Source organism: Ostrinia furnacalis, unplaced genomic scaffold (assembly GCF_004193835.3).
Source record: "Ostrinia furnacalis isolate ACB-3 unplaced genomic scaffold, ASM419383v2 OfSCF0540, whole genome shotgun sequence".
Classification (NCBI taxonomy): Eukaryota; Metazoa; Arthropoda; class Insecta; order Lepidoptera; family Crambidae; genus Ostrinia; species Ostrinia furnacalis.
Window position 1 is genome coordinate 3,486 of NW_021130779.1, and position 18,664 is coordinate 22,149.

At 35.8% G+C, this 18,664-nt stretch overlaps 3 protein-coding genes across 3 annotated transcripts; all 3 read left to right on the forward strand.

Moving 5' to 3' along the window:
• The first annotated feature begins 4,670 nt into the window (after positions 1–4,670).
• On the forward strand, positions 4,671–8,041 carry LOC114366144 (EEF1A lysine methyltransferase 2). Its single transcript, XM_028322921.1, has 4 exons — positions 4,671–5,082; positions 5,691–5,827; positions 6,522–6,681; positions 7,858–8,041. The coding sequence occupies exons 1-4, from the start codon at positions 4,887–4,889 to the stop codon at positions 8,013–8,015; spliced, it is 651 nt and encodes a 216-aa protein (XP_028178722.1). The 5' UTR covers positions 4,671–4,886; the 3' UTR covers positions 8,016–8,041.
• A 163-nt stretch (positions 8,042–8,204) lies between these two features.
• On the forward strand, positions 8,205–11,830 carry LOC114366146 (histidine triad nucleotide-binding protein 3). The gene is made up of 3 exons (XM_028322922.1): positions 8,205–8,714; positions 9,638–9,831; positions 10,743–11,830. Exons 1-3 carry the CDS (start codon positions 8,321–8,323, stop codon positions 10,767–10,769), a joined length of 615 nt encoding a protein of 204 aa, XP_028178723.1. The 5' UTR covers positions 8,205–8,320; the 3' UTR covers positions 10,770–11,830.
• Positions 11,831–13,101: 1,271 nt separating this feature from the next.
• On the forward strand, positions 13,102–17,273 carry LOC114366143 (motile sperm domain-containing protein 2). The gene has a single exon (XM_028322920.1). It carries the CDS (start codon positions 13,422–13,424, stop codon positions 14,802–14,804), a length of 1,383 nt encoding a protein of 460 aa, XP_028178721.1. The 5' UTR covers positions 13,102–13,421; the 3' UTR covers positions 14,805–17,273.
• The last annotated feature ends 1,391 nt before the right edge of the window (positions 17,274–18,664 follow it).

Here is an 18,664-nt window from a genome sequence, read left to right on the forward strand (position 1 = left end):
AAGCAGCAACTTGAAAAATGTACTGGATTAACTGTTAATATAGATAGTATTAAGTTATTTAATCAATTTATTAGTATATCAACGGTATTAAGTTCGCCTTGTGTACCAATTTATATGGCATTAAAGAATAAACATTAAAGTTAGTTCTGCGTTCGAAACACAAATTCAGAAAGTACAGTATAGGAGAGGAATAAATTGCAAATAGTTGGTACAGTATCAGTATCGGCGCGCCGACAGCTGGTCGTCGGCGGCGGCGGCGTGAAAAAATTCGCGGCGGCGGCGGCGCGCCGGCGTGGCGCCCACCTCTAAACCAAATACTAAAAAAATCGGTGTTGTGAAAAGAAAATTGTTCCAGTACTAACCGCATAAACTTATACCATAGGTTAATGTTGATTATATCTCATACTAGCGGCCGCCCACGACTTCGTACGCGTGGATCCCGTGTTACCCCCTTCATCTATCTTACGCGGTTTAGATTTTTTCGTACAAATGTTTTTTCCCGCTAACTCCCGTTCCCGTGGGAATTTTACCATTTCCTGTTGTAACTAAGCTTTAAGTTTACTAAGGTACCTGCATGCAAAATTTCAAGCGTCTAACTTAAGCGGTTTAGATTTTTCATACAATAGGATTTTCCCGCGAATTCCCGTTCCCGTGGGAATTTTGGGAATTCCTTGTAACTAAGCTTTAAGTTTACTAAGGTACCTACATACCAAATTTCAAGCGTCTAACTTAAGCAGTTTAGATTTTTCATACAAAAGGATTTTCCCGCGAATTCCCGTTCCCATGGGAATTTCGGGAATTCCTTGTTGTAACTAAGCTTTGAGTTTATTAAGGTACCTACATACCAAATTTCAAGCGTCTAACTTAAGCAGTTTAGATTTTTCATACAAAAGGATTTTCCCGTTAATTCCCGTTCCTGTGGGAATTTCGGGAATTCCTTGTTGTAACTAAGCTTTAAGTTTACTAAGGTACCTACATGCCAAATTTCAAGCGTCTAACTTAAGCGGTTTAGATTTTTCATACAAAAGGATTTTCCCGCTAATTCCTGTTCCCGTGAGAATTCCTAAGTATACTATAACCTGCCCAGGAGTATGAAAAATAATTGTACCAAGTTTCGTTAAAATCCGTCGAGTAGTTTTTGTTTTTTTTTTTTATGAATTTTGATGGCCAGAACTGGCACATGACTGTGGCCAGAAATGGGGTAAAGCTGGCCAAAAATGGCACAAATTCCCATTTCTTTTTCTTTTCTACAGAATTATTTTTCCATTGAATCATTATGAAAAAAAAATGTATCCTTAGGCTAGATCTAAACATATTTAATCACTTTTTACAAGAAATAAGTCCGTGATAACAAAAACTGTAAAATGACATAGCCTCAGTCTAAAAAATTCTTAAAATGGCCAAAACCGGGTCACCTGCCCTACCTGTATCCAGCAACAACTTATGTAGGGTTTTTTGGAGTCACTACTTGTCAAATTACATTTGTATGTAGGTAGAACTGTTGCTTAGATATTATAGATTGCAACAAGTTCAAACTTGCACGGAAAGGTAGCTTTGTATTCAAATTTTACGTACTTGTTTGTGGCAACTCGGTCAAATGGACGAAAACAGGAGCTGGACGGAAAACCAGCGCAATGACCCTACCTACCTACCTAGGTGGTAATAATATCGTCTCTAAACGGGAGGGGGTTGGTCCTACGGGGGTGGGCTACATGACCTTTTCTCCTTGGTTCGACATCCTCTAGACGATGACAGCATAGATTTGCGAAAATTAGAACTTTTTGGAAAAACCGTAAAACTTGAATCGCTTCTAGAGGGTCGGGGGTTGGTCCTACGGGGATGAAGTACATGACCTTTTTTTCTTGGTTTGAGGTCCCCTACATGATGGCATCAAAAGAATCGCCACTTTCGGGAACCCTACATGATGGCATCAAAAGAATCGCCACTTTCGGGAAAAAATTTTTTGATCGAAATTATTCTAAGTGTCGGAAGCCACCTTTAATTGGCTCTAAATCTGAAAGCGTTTGTTTTAGAGAGGTAGACCATATAAGCTTTTGTGCTTTGTTTTACGTCTTCTATGCGATTCTTGCAAGAAAACAAGGAATAATTGAAGAAAAAAAAAACTCGTCGAAATTATTCTAAGTGTTGATAGCGCACTTTTAATTGGCTCTAGAAAGTTAACGGTTGGTCCTAGAAAAAAAAGTTATCTGAAGATTAGTCTTATTTTTATCTATTCTAAACATTCCCGGCAAAAAAAGCCAAAAATTCAAAAAAAAATTTTTTTTCATAAAATTTTTTCTAAGTCTCGTGCCCCATAGCGCCCCGTTTCCTATACTCCAACCAAAATTAAGCTGAGTTTCAGTACTTTTGAGTACTTATTCTTTACTTTATGTGAGTTTACCTAAAATCACAAGTAAACTACGAAAATAGATAGTATTTTTTTTTTCTCCAATATTATAACTTAGACTTTTTATCTAAATTATAGTCTTATTGACAAGTTTCAATTTTTGTATAAAATAAATGAAATTAAATGGGAAACAGTAACTAGGCAAAAATAGTAGTATGTTCAGAAATAAAGTCTGAAAGTTTGGTGTCCCATAAAAAGTAGTTGAAGAAAATTTAAAGGACTCATGGACAATAATTTTACCAATTTCTAGATAATGTATCATGGGAAAAATCTAATTTATTGTAATGTATAAAGTATTTATGCATGAAACTCATGGTTCAACGCTTGAGTAACTTCTAAAGGGCAAGCTCTCACATTATTATGTTTAGTTCAAACTAATAACTAGTTATTAAACTATGTTACCATAGTGACTAGATAAAAACATTCATTGTATTAAAATTAATATGAATTAATCACTTTTACAAGTGTTCAAAAATAAAAAAAAAATAAAGTGAAGTTAAAAAATATGAATAGGTAATTTTGGATGTCTTTTGTCTTGTATGGGCAAAAAAAGTTTTTAAAATAACTTATTGATGACTGGAAATGTATATTTGACCTTGTTATTTTATTTACTTGCCTATTTTTGCCTCTAAGTTTCCTAAAAACTATAAATTAAATAAAAAAAAACATTCTACTTCTGTCAACTAGGTAACAAATTTTTTGTAGGTATAAAAATAGCTTAGCAAGCAAGCAAATAGCAAGCTTTAAAATGAAGATACCTAGTACTGTTAGGTCAAACAGGTGTACCTATGATAGACCTAGGAATATGGGCATACAGCTTCTAGATTTTACTTTATAATTTACATAAAATATGCTACGCGCTGTGAGTTTGATTATGCCTTTGCATAAATTATTTTCATTAAAAAAAACTTGTGTCGCAGGTCGCAAAAGCTGCGCATGCATGTGCGTACATTTGTTTATTTAATTTTAAAGTTGATAAATATGCGACGCAGCGTTGCGGAAAGGCAACGGAAAGATAATATCACGTAATAACAATGATTTATGCTAAATTAACAAGATTACTCACCAGAAAAACACTTTCCCTCGGATAAAATGCGGTCAGCACAACGTAAACTTGTTTTGGTTACGTAAAAAAATATATCGGCTGGTACACTCTTTCTATATTCACCAAAACACAATATTAAGTCTTAGTTTTGTATAAAAACACCAATGCTATTATGCGAAACTGGATTATTGACACAGTTTTACGTTTGTATAATAAATTAGCTAAAAAGATGACGGCAAGGTATTGATTGATGGTTCGTCCCCGATTCGACGAATATTCTACAGAAAAAAATATAGGAACGCTATTTTCATTCATAAAATGTATTTTTTAGGCCGTGCACTCTGTCACATGATTTTAATTGGAGTGTAGTACAGTTAAATTGAACGAAAATGGACACAAGATTCCGCAAAGTAGTCAAATGCGAATTTCAACCTACTTGACAGATATGACCGGTGTGTTCTTGTCGGGTGCGAAAATGACAGCTCGTCAGGTGAGATGATGTCATTTAGTTTGTTTTTCTACATTAATTTTATAGTGTAAATTAGCAGAGGCAGCAGTGTTTTGAACAATTTTATCAATCTAAATATTTTTCTAGAGGAAAGAACACGACTATGGTAGAATTTTTGACAGCTGTAAAATGTTGCAAGTGTAACCCAAACTTTTTCTACCTGGCAGCAAAAACTACCATGAAAAGTTAAGGCACAGTTTTTTTCTCAATCAATTTCGTTTGTCTTTCGCATAACTAACGCAAGTCGGTTTAATCGACCTTACTTTTAAAATGCACTTTCACTAATAAATTTAGTCTAACTGAATGTTATTTTTATGTTTGTATGCAATTATCTGACGGACGACCCTTATACCACTTCGTAAAAAAATCATTTTGCATGCATTTTGGATCTTTTATCTTTTAATTTTATTATACCCAGTCCCAGTATCCACTAATTTCTATGAAAATAGAAGTTATTGTTCTGTGCTGGCAACTTTAGTATCAGCTGTCTTCACACTGTCAATGTCAAAGCGTTTCGTTGTATGGTTTCATCGTTCCATTCTTAGTCAAGAAGAAGAGTAATTTGGTTTTCGATTGACCTACTAAATTCTATATTATGTACAGAATTCATTCCACAGTCAGTCCTTGAGTTTAGTAAAATACTATAGTTAGTAATACACATTATTGTAAAATACTAAGAAATGTCATCTCATTCATTATTTCAAGATCTTGAAACTAAACGTAATGTCAAACATATGAATCGGTGTTTTGGTATTTTTATTCATTTATTTGGTTTAATTCAACCAAAACAACCTCATTAGACGTAGTTTACATAGTACATATAACATACCTCAATTTAAAACATATATTCGTTAACGTTTACATAAAGTTATAAGGCAAACCCCATTATAACCTGCAAATTAAATACTTTTTACAAAAACTCAATAATGGAAGACACAGAATTAGATTCTTCCGAGTTGGGTACGCATTCATACTGGCAGAAAGCGTATACGAAAGAAATAGCCAACTTTGATGACCATGGAGACACGGGAGACGTATGGTTTGGTGAGGACAGCGCGGACAGGGTTATAAATTGGATATGCGACAGTGGAATCGAGAAAGACACGGCTATAATCGATTTAGGTACATAACAATATTTTACGCATTTTTGTCATGTTTTTGCAGTAAAAAGTGAAATATATTACAAGTTTCAACTCCATACAAAATGCCTCAAAAATTCAGCCAAATCTAGAACCCCCTATGCTTCACTAAGTGTAGGTAAAAATTCAGTGAAAGTGGAACCCCTTTTGCTACACCTTAACCCTTTAAAGAGTGAGAAAAAGGGCATCATCATCATCATTTCTGCCTCAGGACGTCCCCTGCTGAACATAGGCCTCCCCCAATGACTTCTACATCGCACGGTTGGTAGCGGCCTGCATCCAGCGCCTTCCTGCTACCTTTATCAGTACAGTAATAGGGCATGAAAAGACTAAAATTTATGCTATAGTCTGGTCTCTGAGCATGTAGAATTTTGTCCAATGACCCCAAGCTACCCATCCTTATCGCTCGCGCGTAATTATATTGCTGTCGCGACTGTGCGACGGGCGCCCGCAGTGAGTGTGCGAGCGCGACATACAGCAAATTACGCGCAAGCGATAAGGATGGGTAGCTTGGGATCATTAGACAAAATTCTACACTCAGAGACCGGGCTTTAGTGTTCAATTTTAAAGTCTTTTAACTGAATATTTCAGGATGTGGCAATGGATATACACTAACAGAACTGGCAAAAGAAGGATTCACGAACCTACTGGGAGTAGATTACTGTGTTGAAGCTATCACTCTTGCAGAGAAGGTGTCTAAAACTGAGTTCCCGTTCATTGATTATAAGGTAACACATAATTTAACTAATACTGTTGATATAAATAAAATAAAGGAAGAAGGGACTGTGAGAAATAAATAAAACAGTTATAAGTCTTTTAATTTGGACTGATTTATGTATGTACAACACTAAAGCTGAGTTGCACCATCTTTTAACTGTATAGCCATTTATTCATTAGGCAACATTTGTTGATAAACACTGTTTATAAACTGTTCATAAACAATGATTCATCATCTCTGTAAACAGTCCATAAACATAGGTGATGAATATGCTATGAGTGGAGAGCAAGTGTGGACGGCCAAGTTTCAGAAACCTGTGTTTATGGTAAACTTGTTTCACACTATAGCCTGGTCCGTGAGCACGTAGAATTTTGTCCAATGACCCCAAGCTACCCATCCTTATCGCTCGCGCGTAATTATATTGCTGTCGCGACTATGCGACGGGCGCCCGCAGTGAGTATGCGAGCGCGACAGCAACATAATTACGCGCGAGCGATAAGGATGGGTAGCTTGGGGTCATTGGACAAAATTCTACGTGCTCACGGACCAGGCTTTAGTCATAAACAGTTTATCAACAAATGTTGCCTAATGAATAACTGGTGCTTTTTTTATGGAGTTTGACAGACTGGCGTTTGTTAAAGTTAAAGTAAGATAGTGCAACCCAGCCTTATAAAGCAGTAAAGAATTTTAATTTTTTTTTTCAGCTATTTGACATCACAAAGACTACCGTCAGCTCTTTAGGCAAGAAGTTTGGTTTAGTCCATGACAAAGGCACATACGATGCAATAAGTCTCAACCCAGACAACGCTAAAGAGCACAGACAGAAGTACATACAGCAAGTAGCTGATATGCTCTCAGAACAGGGTAATTTATTTATGTACTATACTAGCTTTTGCCCGCGGCTTCACCCGCGTGAAATTTAGTCACAGATCGTCATAAATTATAGCCTATATGTTATTCCGGGTTAATCAATAACACTGTAGTTTCATCAAAATCCGTTCAGTAGTTTTTGCGTGAAAAAGTAACAAACATCCACACAAACTTTCGCATTTATAATATTAGTAGGAAGTAGGATATTAGTAGGATTTGTTTGGAGTCACTAGCTTTTGCTGTAATTTTTTTTTTTTTTTTTTTTTTTTAATATTTGTACAATTTCACACAGCGCCAGCTAGCCCCAAAGTAAGCAACTTAATGCTTGTGTTATGGGTGCTAGCTTAACGGATATACTACTTATATACTTTTTTTTTTTAAATACATAAATATTATACACTAGCTTTCCGCCCGCGGCTTCGCCCGCGTGGAATTTTGTCTGTCACAGAAAAACTTTATCGCGCGCGTCCCTGTTTCAAAAACCGGGATAAAAACTATCCTATGTTCTTTCCCGGGACTCAAACTATCTCTATGCCAAATTTCATCAAAATCGGTTGCGAGGTTTAAGCGGGAAAGCGTAACAGACAGACAGACAGACAGACAGACAGACAGACAGAGTTACTTTCGCATTTATAATATTAGTTGGGATAGTCACACCCAGACCCGTCACAGAAATTAAAATTCATCATTTCAATTTCTGCCCGGCCGGGAATCGAACCCGGGACCTCTCGGCATAGTAGTCCGTTCTGAACCACTACACCAAACGGCCGACAAATTTTATGTAAGTAGATGTATGTAGATTAAAATGGCTGAACTAACATTGTTTTCATCAAAATCCATCCAGCAGATTTAAGGAGAGGATGTTAGAAACATTCTCATCTATATGTATTTATAATCTTTATAATGCTTTTGCCTGTAACTTTCTATGTAGATTAAGTAGCTGAACTAAAATTATTTTTATCAAAATCCATCCAGCAGTTTTTAAGTAGAGGATGTGAACATCCTCATTATTATGGATCATAGATCTATTAAACAATTATATTGTTTAAAATTCATAAACAACAATGTATTATGCCAGAAAAAAAGCCCCTAAAACTTTTTGTACATTACATAGCATGATGAAAATATTAAATGTTGTAAAGTGTATTGATATTTCTTGTTTATTTCCAGGTTTATTTGTTATTACGTCTTGTAATTGGACAGAGGAGGAAATAATGAATCACTTTTCGGAAAAGTTCATCTTGAAAAAAGTTCTTCCAACGCCTCAATTCAAATTTGGCGGGAAAGTCGGCAGTGTGGTATCATCTGTGGTATTTGTTAAAAAATAAATAAAGTTTTACATGTTGTTAATTTACTTTTATTATTATTTTACACCTAAAATGTTTTTCCTAATTAATTATTTGATTAGAATACATACTTAAATTGCTAATACGCAAAGCTGTTAATATTTAAAAAGCCTGTAAAAAAAGTAAAAAAAAAACTTCTAAAAAGCAGGCGAAGGCCATTCATTACCATTTCCGGTTGTGAAATCTTTTTATTTTTGGGTGCTGTATCACAAAACTGTAAATCCTCTTGGTTTGTCGTATTCATTAGTTGCAGACTCAGTCACGTACACAATCTATTATCATACGAAATGCATTCATACTTTATTTTGCGTTTCAAGGATATATGTCCAAAGTTCATAATTTATCGCAGTTGCACTTGGTATGAACGGAACGCAACTTATTTCAGTGACAGCTGTCATTTGTCAAAAACTGTGAATTGGAACCGCCCGTCGTCAGATTTTACGAAAAAATCTCGATTTATTCACAATTTTTCCGCTAAAATGGCTAGTGCACCACCCGAAAAGTCTGCCTGTGTTTTCTGCAATATAGTTAACAAATTAGATGACACGGAACTCCTATTTGAAGATGACCAAGTCTGTGTTTTTAGAGATATAAAACCTGCGAGCAAATTTCACGTTTTAACTGTGCCTAAAAGGCATATAGAAGACTGCAAAAGCCTTGTTTCGTCAGATAAAGAACTAGGTAAGAGATTTACTTTCATAATTTGCTATAAATACTCAAAATAACGCGTTAAAACTCGAGTTAACTTGACCATGAATTCTGAGACCAACTTCATAAATTGCTAGCAAAATTGTGCCTTAAACTTGCATGTTACAATTGAATTTACATTGCAGTTCTGTTATCAGAAAATTGAATTTTAATTGCTTTGTAAGTAAAGTTCATGATTACTATTTTTACAATAATTATTCAACAAGGTTTTCTTCTAATTTTCTACTGGCATGCACATACGAACTACTTTTTAATCTTTAGGTAGGGTTGCCAGATGGTCAGGATTTGGCGGGAATCTCCCGACTTTTTCTGTCTCCCCACTCCTGACAAAGTATAAAATCTTACAAACAACATCACTTAAAAATAAATAAAATAAACCTAAGCTTCTTTTTTTTGTGTTTATTACTGTATTTCATGTTGGTAGTCCAATAAATTAATAAATACATTTTTAAGTGACAAGTATGTATACTTACTTACTTAAAACTTAGGTGGTGACTGAGTTTGTTCCGGCGTTTCTTCTCAGCACTTGCCATATGTTTGTCTCGAAGCGCTGGTAGGGCCCAAAAGATAAGGAGACATGTAAAGTGCCCCATAAGGGCTACCTTTTTCTTTTTTTATTATTTTCTATTGACGTTCATAAGTGCCACTTGTGGTCTAAACTGAATAAATATTTTTTGATTTTGATTTGATTTTGATAAATATACAGTTAATTTTCAAGTGTACTTTTATAGAAAAAAAAAATCAATAGACTTCCAAATCAATCTTGTGATGTATCCGAACCAGTATTCTAAAAGACACAGCTCTCAAAATCGTTCATCATCATTTCAGCCATAGGACGTCCACTACTAAACATATGCCTCCCCCAATTAGATCTAATTTAAATTACTACATTCCAGTTCAACACATGCTGACGGTAGCCCAAGATATACTTCAAAAGAACAACCTGTCTCTCCAAGACGCACGCCTCGGCTACCACTGGCCACCGTTCCGGAGCGTCAAACACTTGCATCTGCACTCTATTGCTCCGGAGAGCGATATGGGATTCATCGGACGATTGATATTCAGGAAAAACTCGTACTGGTTTGTCTCTGTAAGTATGGGTTTTAAGATTTGATATTGTAATTTAGTTTTGAATTTTGTACTGCCTATGTTCATTACAAATGATGTAGGATTCTAATGATCCAGTAGTCTCTGAGTCTATTCAATACAAACAAACAAAGAAACCACCTGTGTGTTACCAGTGATAACTTATGGCTTGGAAATGTGGCTTCTCACTATAGGCCTTATACAGAAGCTCAAAGTTGCACAGCGTGCTATGGAGAGGGCTATGCTCGGTGTTTCTTTGCGAGATCGAATCAGAAATGAGGAGATCCGTAAACGAACCAAAGTCGCTGACATAGCCCGACGGATTAGCAAGCCGAAGTGGCAATGGGAAGGGCATATAGTACGCAGAACTGACGGCCGATGGGGCAGAAAGGTTCTGGAATGGAGGCCGCGTACCGGAAAACGCAGCGTGGGACGTCCACCTACAAGGTGGACCGACGACATCGTAAAGGTAGCAGGGAAGCGCTGGACGCAGGCCGCTACCAATCGATCAACATGGAAAGCATTGGGGGAGGCCTATGTTCAGCAGTGGACGTCCTATGGCTGAAATGATGATGATGATGAAACAAACAAATCTTTCCTCTTTATAATATTTTTATTTCTAACACTATAAGATTGTGGTACGAGTTGCGACAGAGACAAGCGACCGCGATAGGAGACCGTAAGCGTTAAATAGTGACTGAGACGAACGAAAAAATAGAAACATGTGCTTACATTCATTCCTATTTTTTTGTTTGTTTCTGCCAAATCACGTCCACTGCTGGACAAGGCCTCCTGAATTTCTACCACAGTCTCGCGCTGCCCGGATCCAAGTGCTTCCCGCGACCTGCACCAGTTCATCGGTCCACTTGTTGTTTGTTTCTATTAAATTCACTAATTATTATTTTCTTTTTTCAGCCTGAATACGTCGAGTCGAGGCTATGATGACTTCACAACGCTTGGGACAGCTCAAAGTTATTATTTAAGCACTTTTCCATCGTTCAATAATTTATTTAGTACAAATTTTATTCCTCTTTAGGACAACGTTCTTTCTTAGATCTTTCAAAAATAATAATAAGGTGTAATTAGCCTAGGCGCATACTATCCGTTCGCGATAAGTTTGCCGCTGGCGATATGACGTCACTCGAAGGAAAGCGTCTATAACTTTAGCAAACTATATTGAAAATATTTGTATTTTTTTTTTTATGTGATAGGAGGCAAACGAGCAGACGGATCACCTGATGGTAAGTGATTACCGTCGTCGCCCATAGACACCCGCAGACCCAGGGGCGTTACAGGGTAACTTAACTTTTTGTATTTATTAATATTGATAAAAATTGTGTATTTGCATAAAATAAAACAGTCAATTGCGTTTAATCACTAATTATTTGCGTTTATTCGCGGTTGGAGGAGGGAACGCGCATTCCACGGACCGGCAAACTTAGCGCGAACGGGTAGTACCACTGATTTTAGTCGGCCGATAGATGGGCCCGATTCTAATTTGTATGTTAGAAGAATGAGAGCTTTGTATTTGCCTTCACCAGTTGGCGCCACTGTAAGAGTAAGGTCCTGACACTCGCTAACGCCCGTATTTACAAACATTACTATGAGGTCTCACAGTGCGCGTGGACGCACAGGCACACCAACCAATCACAGAGCGCTATTCACCGCTGCGCGTTCGATTTGCAGCTTCACTTATGTAAGCATAGTTTGTGAATATGGGTGACGGAGCTCTATTCAACGCTGTGCGTTCGATTTGCAGCTTCACTTAAGTAAGCATCGTTTGTGAATACGAGTGTTCGACAGTGGTGCCAACTGTTAAGAATACAAACGAATAGCCCATTGCTATGAATTTGCTTTCAACGAATTATTGTTACTAAATAATCATTGGGATCATAATGTGCTATTATAGTTAGGTATTTATTTGTATATTTTGTATTTTACGTGTATATTCGGATACTTATTTAATTCGTTGTTTGACGCCATAATAAAGACAATTTACATCAGAATGCCTTTTAATTTTTAATAAGTAGTCCCTCGAAAGATTACTCATTTCCTTCAGCGAAAATTGAACCCACAATCGCAGTGGTCGTGGTTGGATACGCGCCTATTTAGTAGATGGTAGTATAGACTTTTTTTTTAAGTAACTTGAGTCGTATCAACATTTAAATAAAATAGAAAATAGCATTAAACAAGTTTTCATGCAAGAACGGATGTAGGGTAGGAGCACAGATATGGATTAGAGGGTAGGAGGATAGTAGGATATCATTTTTTATTAACAGTTAGTCGCTTTGGCCCACTGGCATTTAGCCACTTTAAATGACATTTAAATGTCACTCACCCCCAAAATTTAGGGTTGCCATTGTAGGAACTTTACCCTTCAGTTATGGATAAACATGGGTGTTTTGAATCAGACTTTCTGCTCTAAGCTTTTTTCTTTTTTAACATGATGCATATAATTTGTATTGTTATTGTTTCACTGATTTATTCTTTTCTTATTCCTGTTATACAAGAGAGAAAAGTACACTGTTTTATGACATACTGATTGATCCAATCCATCCATACTTATAATAATAGTAATAATGACGTTTATTTCAAACAATTTTACAGTTCATAGTAGTTAGTAGGATACAATTTATAATCTTAAAAGTAACGTTAGTAAAGTGTTTGGTTTTCTAATAAGGGTAGGTATTTTGAAAGCCGCCAAGTGTGACTATGCCAGAAGTGTCTTCTCACATAATCACTTATAAGCTAATCCTCGGAATACGCTTTATATTATAAAATGTAATCATTTATGTATTAACTTTTTTACTGGAATACTGCCGAAATGTGAATAGTAAAACAATCGCCTTAATATACTTTTTTTTTTTTTGGGGAAAACCAAGTTGCTGTACCTGCCACCCCGTCTCAGTGTTGTTCTTGATACGGCAATTGCCGTAATATACGGCATTCAGGCATCTTAGGCACCATAAATACGGTATACGGCAGCACTTTGATTACCGTATCAAAATATACGGCAATTGAGTAAAGTAGAGTTTTTCATGAGTTTTAGTATACAAAAAATAAATATTTCGTCTAATGGAACGCAAAAACTTGTAAACCATAAATGAAGTAGAAGCGCCACGAAAAGAAACGCCAAAAATGCAACCATATCTCCGAGATTTTAATGTCTAAAATCGGTTTTTCCTCATTTTGGTAGATTCTTCACTTTTATTCGGGTAGGTTCTTGGACTAAATTATTCAAAACCTTAAAAAGTGAATAATAAAATAAGTAACTTTAAAAGTAGTATACGCATATAGTACATAATACATCACTTGTATCTTTTTAAATTTAAACCTTCCAAATAAACATTTTATACAATACGGCAATTTTCTTAGTTTTCCTTAAAAATCCGGCAATTTTAGAATTAGAATACGGCAACCCTAAATTTGTCAGGAACAACACTGCCCCGTCTAATCAAAATGTCAAAACTATTTGTCATCCATCCATGTCCATCCGTTCATTGTGTACCTACCTACTTTATCAATTCGATCTAATTTGCTTGTTCTAATCGTTACATTGATGTAATAGTCGCCCAGTGATAACTAAACTCCAAAATGGTGAATCCTAGTGACCTCAGAGCTGCTTTTGAAGCAAAATTGAAGGAGGGAATACCGACTCCTCCCGGGGAGTTTCACCCTTTGGACTTGGAACGTATTAAAGACGATAAATACCTGAACAGGATATTGGTACAGCAAGAGAATGACCTCAAAATGTCAGTCGATATGTTGTGGAACATCCTGGTTTGGAGAAAAACGGTCAACGCCAACGAATTGAACGAAAGTTCGATCAGAATGGACTATGTTAAAGAGGGATTGCTCTTTCCACATGGGAGAGACATTGATGGGTGTCTGCTGTTGATAATTAAGCTGAAAATGCATGTCAAAGGCCAGAAAGACTATGATGAGATCAAAAAAGTGCTAATTTATTGGCTTGATAGGATAGAAAGAGAGGAAAATGGGAAAAGAGTGACCTTGTTTTTTGATATGGATGGTTGTGGTCTCAGTAATATGGATATGGAGTTAATAAAATACATGATCAGCCTTTTCAAGCTTTACTATCCTTTGTTTCTAAATTATATTGTCGTTTTCCAAATGCCGTGGGTCTTGAATGCTGCGTTTAAAATTGTGAAGTCTTTGCTGCCTCCGAAGGCTGTGGAAATCATGAAATTCTGTAATAAAGATACTTTGAAAGACATTGTGCCGCCTGAACAAGCGTTAGTCAGTTGGGGCGGCAAAGATAATTATACGTTTGAGTTCGTCTCTGAGAATCGGTCAGGGTCAGAGCATACACCGAAGAAAGTCACCTTTGCCGAGCAAGGGGACAGTCAGCATTCTCTCGGAGAAATGTTAAGGCTCTCTCCGAACGATACAATTTTATTCAAGAGTGACAACGAAGAGATGTCAGGCCAGTTCGTAATCACCAATATGGATGAAAGCGCTATATCGTTTAAAATCAGAACAACGTCTCCTGAAAAGTTCCGTGTACGACCCAGCTCTGGTACATTGCCTAGCGGTGCATCCCAAACTGTATTAATCGTTGTACAACCCGGCTTCCATCTGCGTACAGTAACTAAAGACAGATTCTTAGTAATGTCAGTACAGATACCCAAAACTGATCTTTCACCAAAGGAACTAAGCGACGTGTGGCAAAACTCGACTGGTAGCAAGGTAGATGAGTACCGTCTCAAATGTCAGTTCCCTGAGAAAGAAATTGCTAAAAATGGCAATATCAGCGATGGAAAAATGCACGAAAAGCAAGATTCAGTGACGAACGCACTAAACAACTTGCAGCAAAACTACGAAATACTCCATCGTGATATGAGGAAGTTGAAGACGATGCAATTTTTGACCTTATTCATGACTGTAGCAGCGCTCATTTTGGGTTACCTCGTCTACAAGAATACAAGTGAGAATGGTAGATATTGCGAGCGAATCTAGCCTTTAAGTTTAGTGGTTTTTGAAACCACTTTCGACGTTGAAGTGTTGTGGAACGGTGTGTTGTTTAGCGTACTCACTGTTAACACAGTAATGTTTGTAATATACTGTCAATTACTGCGTAAAGTGGAAGTCTTGCACATAATTCAGTAGGGGTTTAGACGTATTCAAGTTAGGTGGTATTATGTTTGTGTTTAGCATCACATTATTTCCTTTTTGTACTATTTATACGATAGATTATAGGGCTATCGCTTAATACTGTCAGTGCCTGAGGGTGATTTTGTGACGGTCAAACGTCAGCGAGCCTTCAGATTTATATGCTCTGTTATGTCAATGTCAATGTCACCTCTTCTGTGTCGGTCCCATACCTCAGGTACTAACTGAGTCAAACCCTAGACCTTTAGGATATGAACCATGTCATAGGTTAGAAATACTACAACAGCCTTTTTATATGTATTAGAGGATATCAATAATCATTGTGAGGGAAAAATAGTTAGGCACTACTCTTATGTACAAAATATTATCATGTATAAAGCTTATTAATATACTATGTGATTAAAATTTACTATAAAACATTCCATGTAATGCATGATATTTAAAAGAATAATGTATAAACATTAAATTAACAAATTTAATTATAGAACTAATATATTTCGGCTTTTATCGTTAGATCTTTCTGGAAAAGATGTAAATTGTTATTTATATTGTTGAAAATAAAGTTACAGATGCTTTTAATATAATTTATTAAGTTGTCTCTCTATTTTATGTATTTATACCTAAGATTATAATAATGAATGTCAAGATACGGACTTTACGATTTTGTTTAAAAAACTTAAAAACTATACAAAATTGGGGCATCACTATGTTCTGAAGAAGGAATTAGAATTCATTGTCATCATCATTTCAGCCACAGGACGTCCACTGCTAAACATAGGACTCCCCCAATTATTTCCATGGCCAGTTGGTAGCAGCCTGCTTCCAGCGTCTTCCTGCCCTGCTAGACAAGTGGCAAAACATAACACTTGTAATTTTAAAATCCCTTTACGATCACGAAGCGAAATAACTACAATCTACATAGGAAATACCCACAAGGTGGACCGACGAACTTATAAAGATAGCCGGAAGGCGCTGGATGCAGGCCGCCGCCAACCGGCCATTGTGGAAATCATTGGGAGAGGCCTATGTTCAGCAGTGGACGTCCTATGGCTGAAATGATGATGATGACATAGGAACCTTCAAGGATCAGCTCTACAATGTACGAAATAGCACAAGGTCCAAAAGCACAATATTTAATTTACATGCGAATCTATTTTGATGATCATGATCAGCAAATAAAAAATAGTAGTGTACTTATTCCTAAGAATATTTTTTCATTGACAATCAAGACAAAAATAAAAAGTTAGTGTAGTTTTTATAGGCATTTCAAAGTTCATTTTTAATCGTGTCCAAGATTCAAGGTCTTTATTATTCTGTTCTAATTGTAAACGCAAAAGTAACTGTCTTTTGGATTTTGAGAAGAACCTACAATACCTACAATATTTCGCATTAGGGAGGCTATCTTTTGTCCCAAAAATAATATTTAAGGAGTGTTTTAGAACAACGCTAAAAAGAACATTCAAAATCAGCTTGAGTCCTTGCATATTACAGATTTTTTGTCGACCGATAGTTTAAAATGTTTAATGTTGACTGGCGGAGAATGCTTTTGGCGTTAAGTCCGTTCTTTGTACAATGTATTATCATCAAAATCATCGGGTTTATAACGCACATAAATAGTGATTTGGTATCGTCAGATTTCTCATTCATACTATCAATACTTTCTTCATAAGTATTATTACGAATAGGTAAAGACCAAACTATCGGCCGATAAAGTCTAGTCTGCGGGGACTCTCATAGATTCTGTCCTGTGACTGTTGTCAATATTGAAGCAACCTTAATTTTTAACCGACTTCAAAAAAAAGGAGGAGTTTCTCAATTCGAGTGTTTTTTAGAGTTCTAAAATTTTATTAATTGTTGAGCGCATGGATTCATAAGACTATACGATACGACGAGATAACGAACTAAATTATGTAATTTAAGTATGTATGTAAATTATGTAATCAAATTCAAGCTTAAATTGAGACATTTTATTGGTTTAATTTCAATATTTAATACCAATACCAATCACAACAGAATCGAATGTGACTTGATTGAATCAGGTTTTGTGTGTTGTTTTATAATGTTTAGAAGACCCAAGAATAATGTTTATTTATCAAAGGTTAAGTATGTGTTAATTAAATGATATGATTAGATATAAATTGTATCACTCGGCGTGGCCTATTTATAAAGGTGATTAAATTATTTGGTGATAGTAAAGATTAATGTTCTTGTTTTTATCATAATCATACATATCTTTATGTTTAGTTGCTTGCCTATTTTATGAAAATAATGTATCAATTTTTGTATTGCAAATTAGCACTTATATTGCTTATGATATCATAAAGGGTTATTTAGTTAAATGCTGTCTCGTCCAAAATTATGAAAACCTTGGCATAGCATTGCGAGTTTACTACATATCGCTATAGATGGCGTTACAAGACTGCCGTTTTGTTAATCCCAAAGTATTTTTACGCACAAAATAACAAATAGATTACGTAACTACTTACAAAAAGGTTTTTTTAAGCAAGCTGTAAATCCGAATCCAATCGTAAAATACATGACTTCACAATTTTTCATTCAGTTGACTAACTTTTTTCAATTTCAAAGCAATTATTTAAAAACTAGCTTTTCGCCCGCGTTGAATTTTGTCTGTCACAGAAAAACTTTATCACGCACGTCCCTGTTTCAAAAACCGGGATATAAACTGTCCTATGTCCTTTCCCGGGACTCAAACTATCTCTATACCAAATTTCATCAAAATCGGTTCAGTGGTTTAGGCGTGAAAGAGAGACGGACAGACAGACAGAGTTACTTTCGCATTTATAATATTAGTATAGATAATTATACAATGTGCACTTGTGCAGGCCACGTATCACTCACAGAATTATTTTGACAAGTGAAAATCATGATTTCCTAAGTTATAATTTGTCATTAAAAATCTAATAAAATTATAGGTATTTTTAAGATTTATTATTGCGTTCTTATAGTGGTGTTTAATTTATTTCTAAACGTTAATGGGGATGTATTAAATGCATATTTATTTGGAAAATGAAGTTTTATTGTTTTTATTTTACTTACCTATTTTAATCTAGAAGAACTAGAAGCGATGATAGCCAAACGGTGAAGGCACGTGAAGGGGTCAAAACAATTGACGTCAGCTGTTTTGACCAATCGTATCGCAGAATCGAAGAAGCGCGGTATTGTAGACGTTAAAAATTAAGTACCATAATCGGGGCTCTGTCCGACTCGTGATCCGAAGAACACGGGTTCGGCTGGACTATTGTGGTGAGCCCACTCGTAACACAAGCATATTTAGTTTACCACGAGTGTCCACTACTGTCCACGAGGGGTTAACGGGACTAGTTAACTATCTATATACAGTGTGAGTCACGTTAAAGTGTACATATGAAAATAGATGAAACTAGACCTATTTTTATCGACAAAAAAGAGGTAAAAAAATTTTTGAGATTTTTTTTTAATTTTTTATAGAATTTTTTTTCTTCAAATTACTTATTGTAAAGAAAACGTAATAACTTTTAAACTAAGCGGTATATCCTGATAAAATAAAAACAGTAATAATGCTAAATAACAGGCGATCCTAAAAAAATACATAAAATACACAAAAAAGGCCAACAAATAATAAAAAATGATACTTTTTGAAAAAAATCTGCTTTTAAATTCGTGTTTTTTTTATTATTTGATAAATTTCTCCAAAAAATGCCCCTATA

Coding starts and splice junctions, on each gene's coding strand:
- LOC114366143 (XM_028322920.1), top strand. CDS start 13,422: ATGGTGAATCCTAGTGACCTCAGAGCTGCTTTTGAAGCAAAATTGAAG.
- LOC114366146 (XM_028322922.1), top strand. CDS start 8,321: ATGCATTCATACTTTATTTTGCGTTTCAAGGATATATGTCCAAAGTTC. Junction 8,715..9,637: donor TTCGTCAGATAAAGAACTAG/GTAAGAGATTTA, acceptor ACTACATTCCAG/TTCAACACATGCTGACGGTA. Junction 9,832..10,742: donor ACTCGTACTGGTTTGTCTCT/GTAAGTATGGGT, acceptor TTCTTTTTTCAG/CCTGAATACGTCGAGTCGAG.
- LOC114366144 (XM_028322921.1), top strand. CDS start 4,887: ATGGAAGACACAGAATTAGATTCTTCCGAGTTGGGTACGCATTCATAC. Junction 5,083..5,690: donor CACGGCTATAATCGATTTAG/GTACATAACAAT, acceptor TGAATATTTCAG/GATGTGGCAATGGATATACA. Junction 6,682..7,857: donor TGATATGCTCTCAGAACAGG/GTAATTTATTTA, acceptor GTTTATTTCCAG/GTTTATTTGTTATTACGTCT.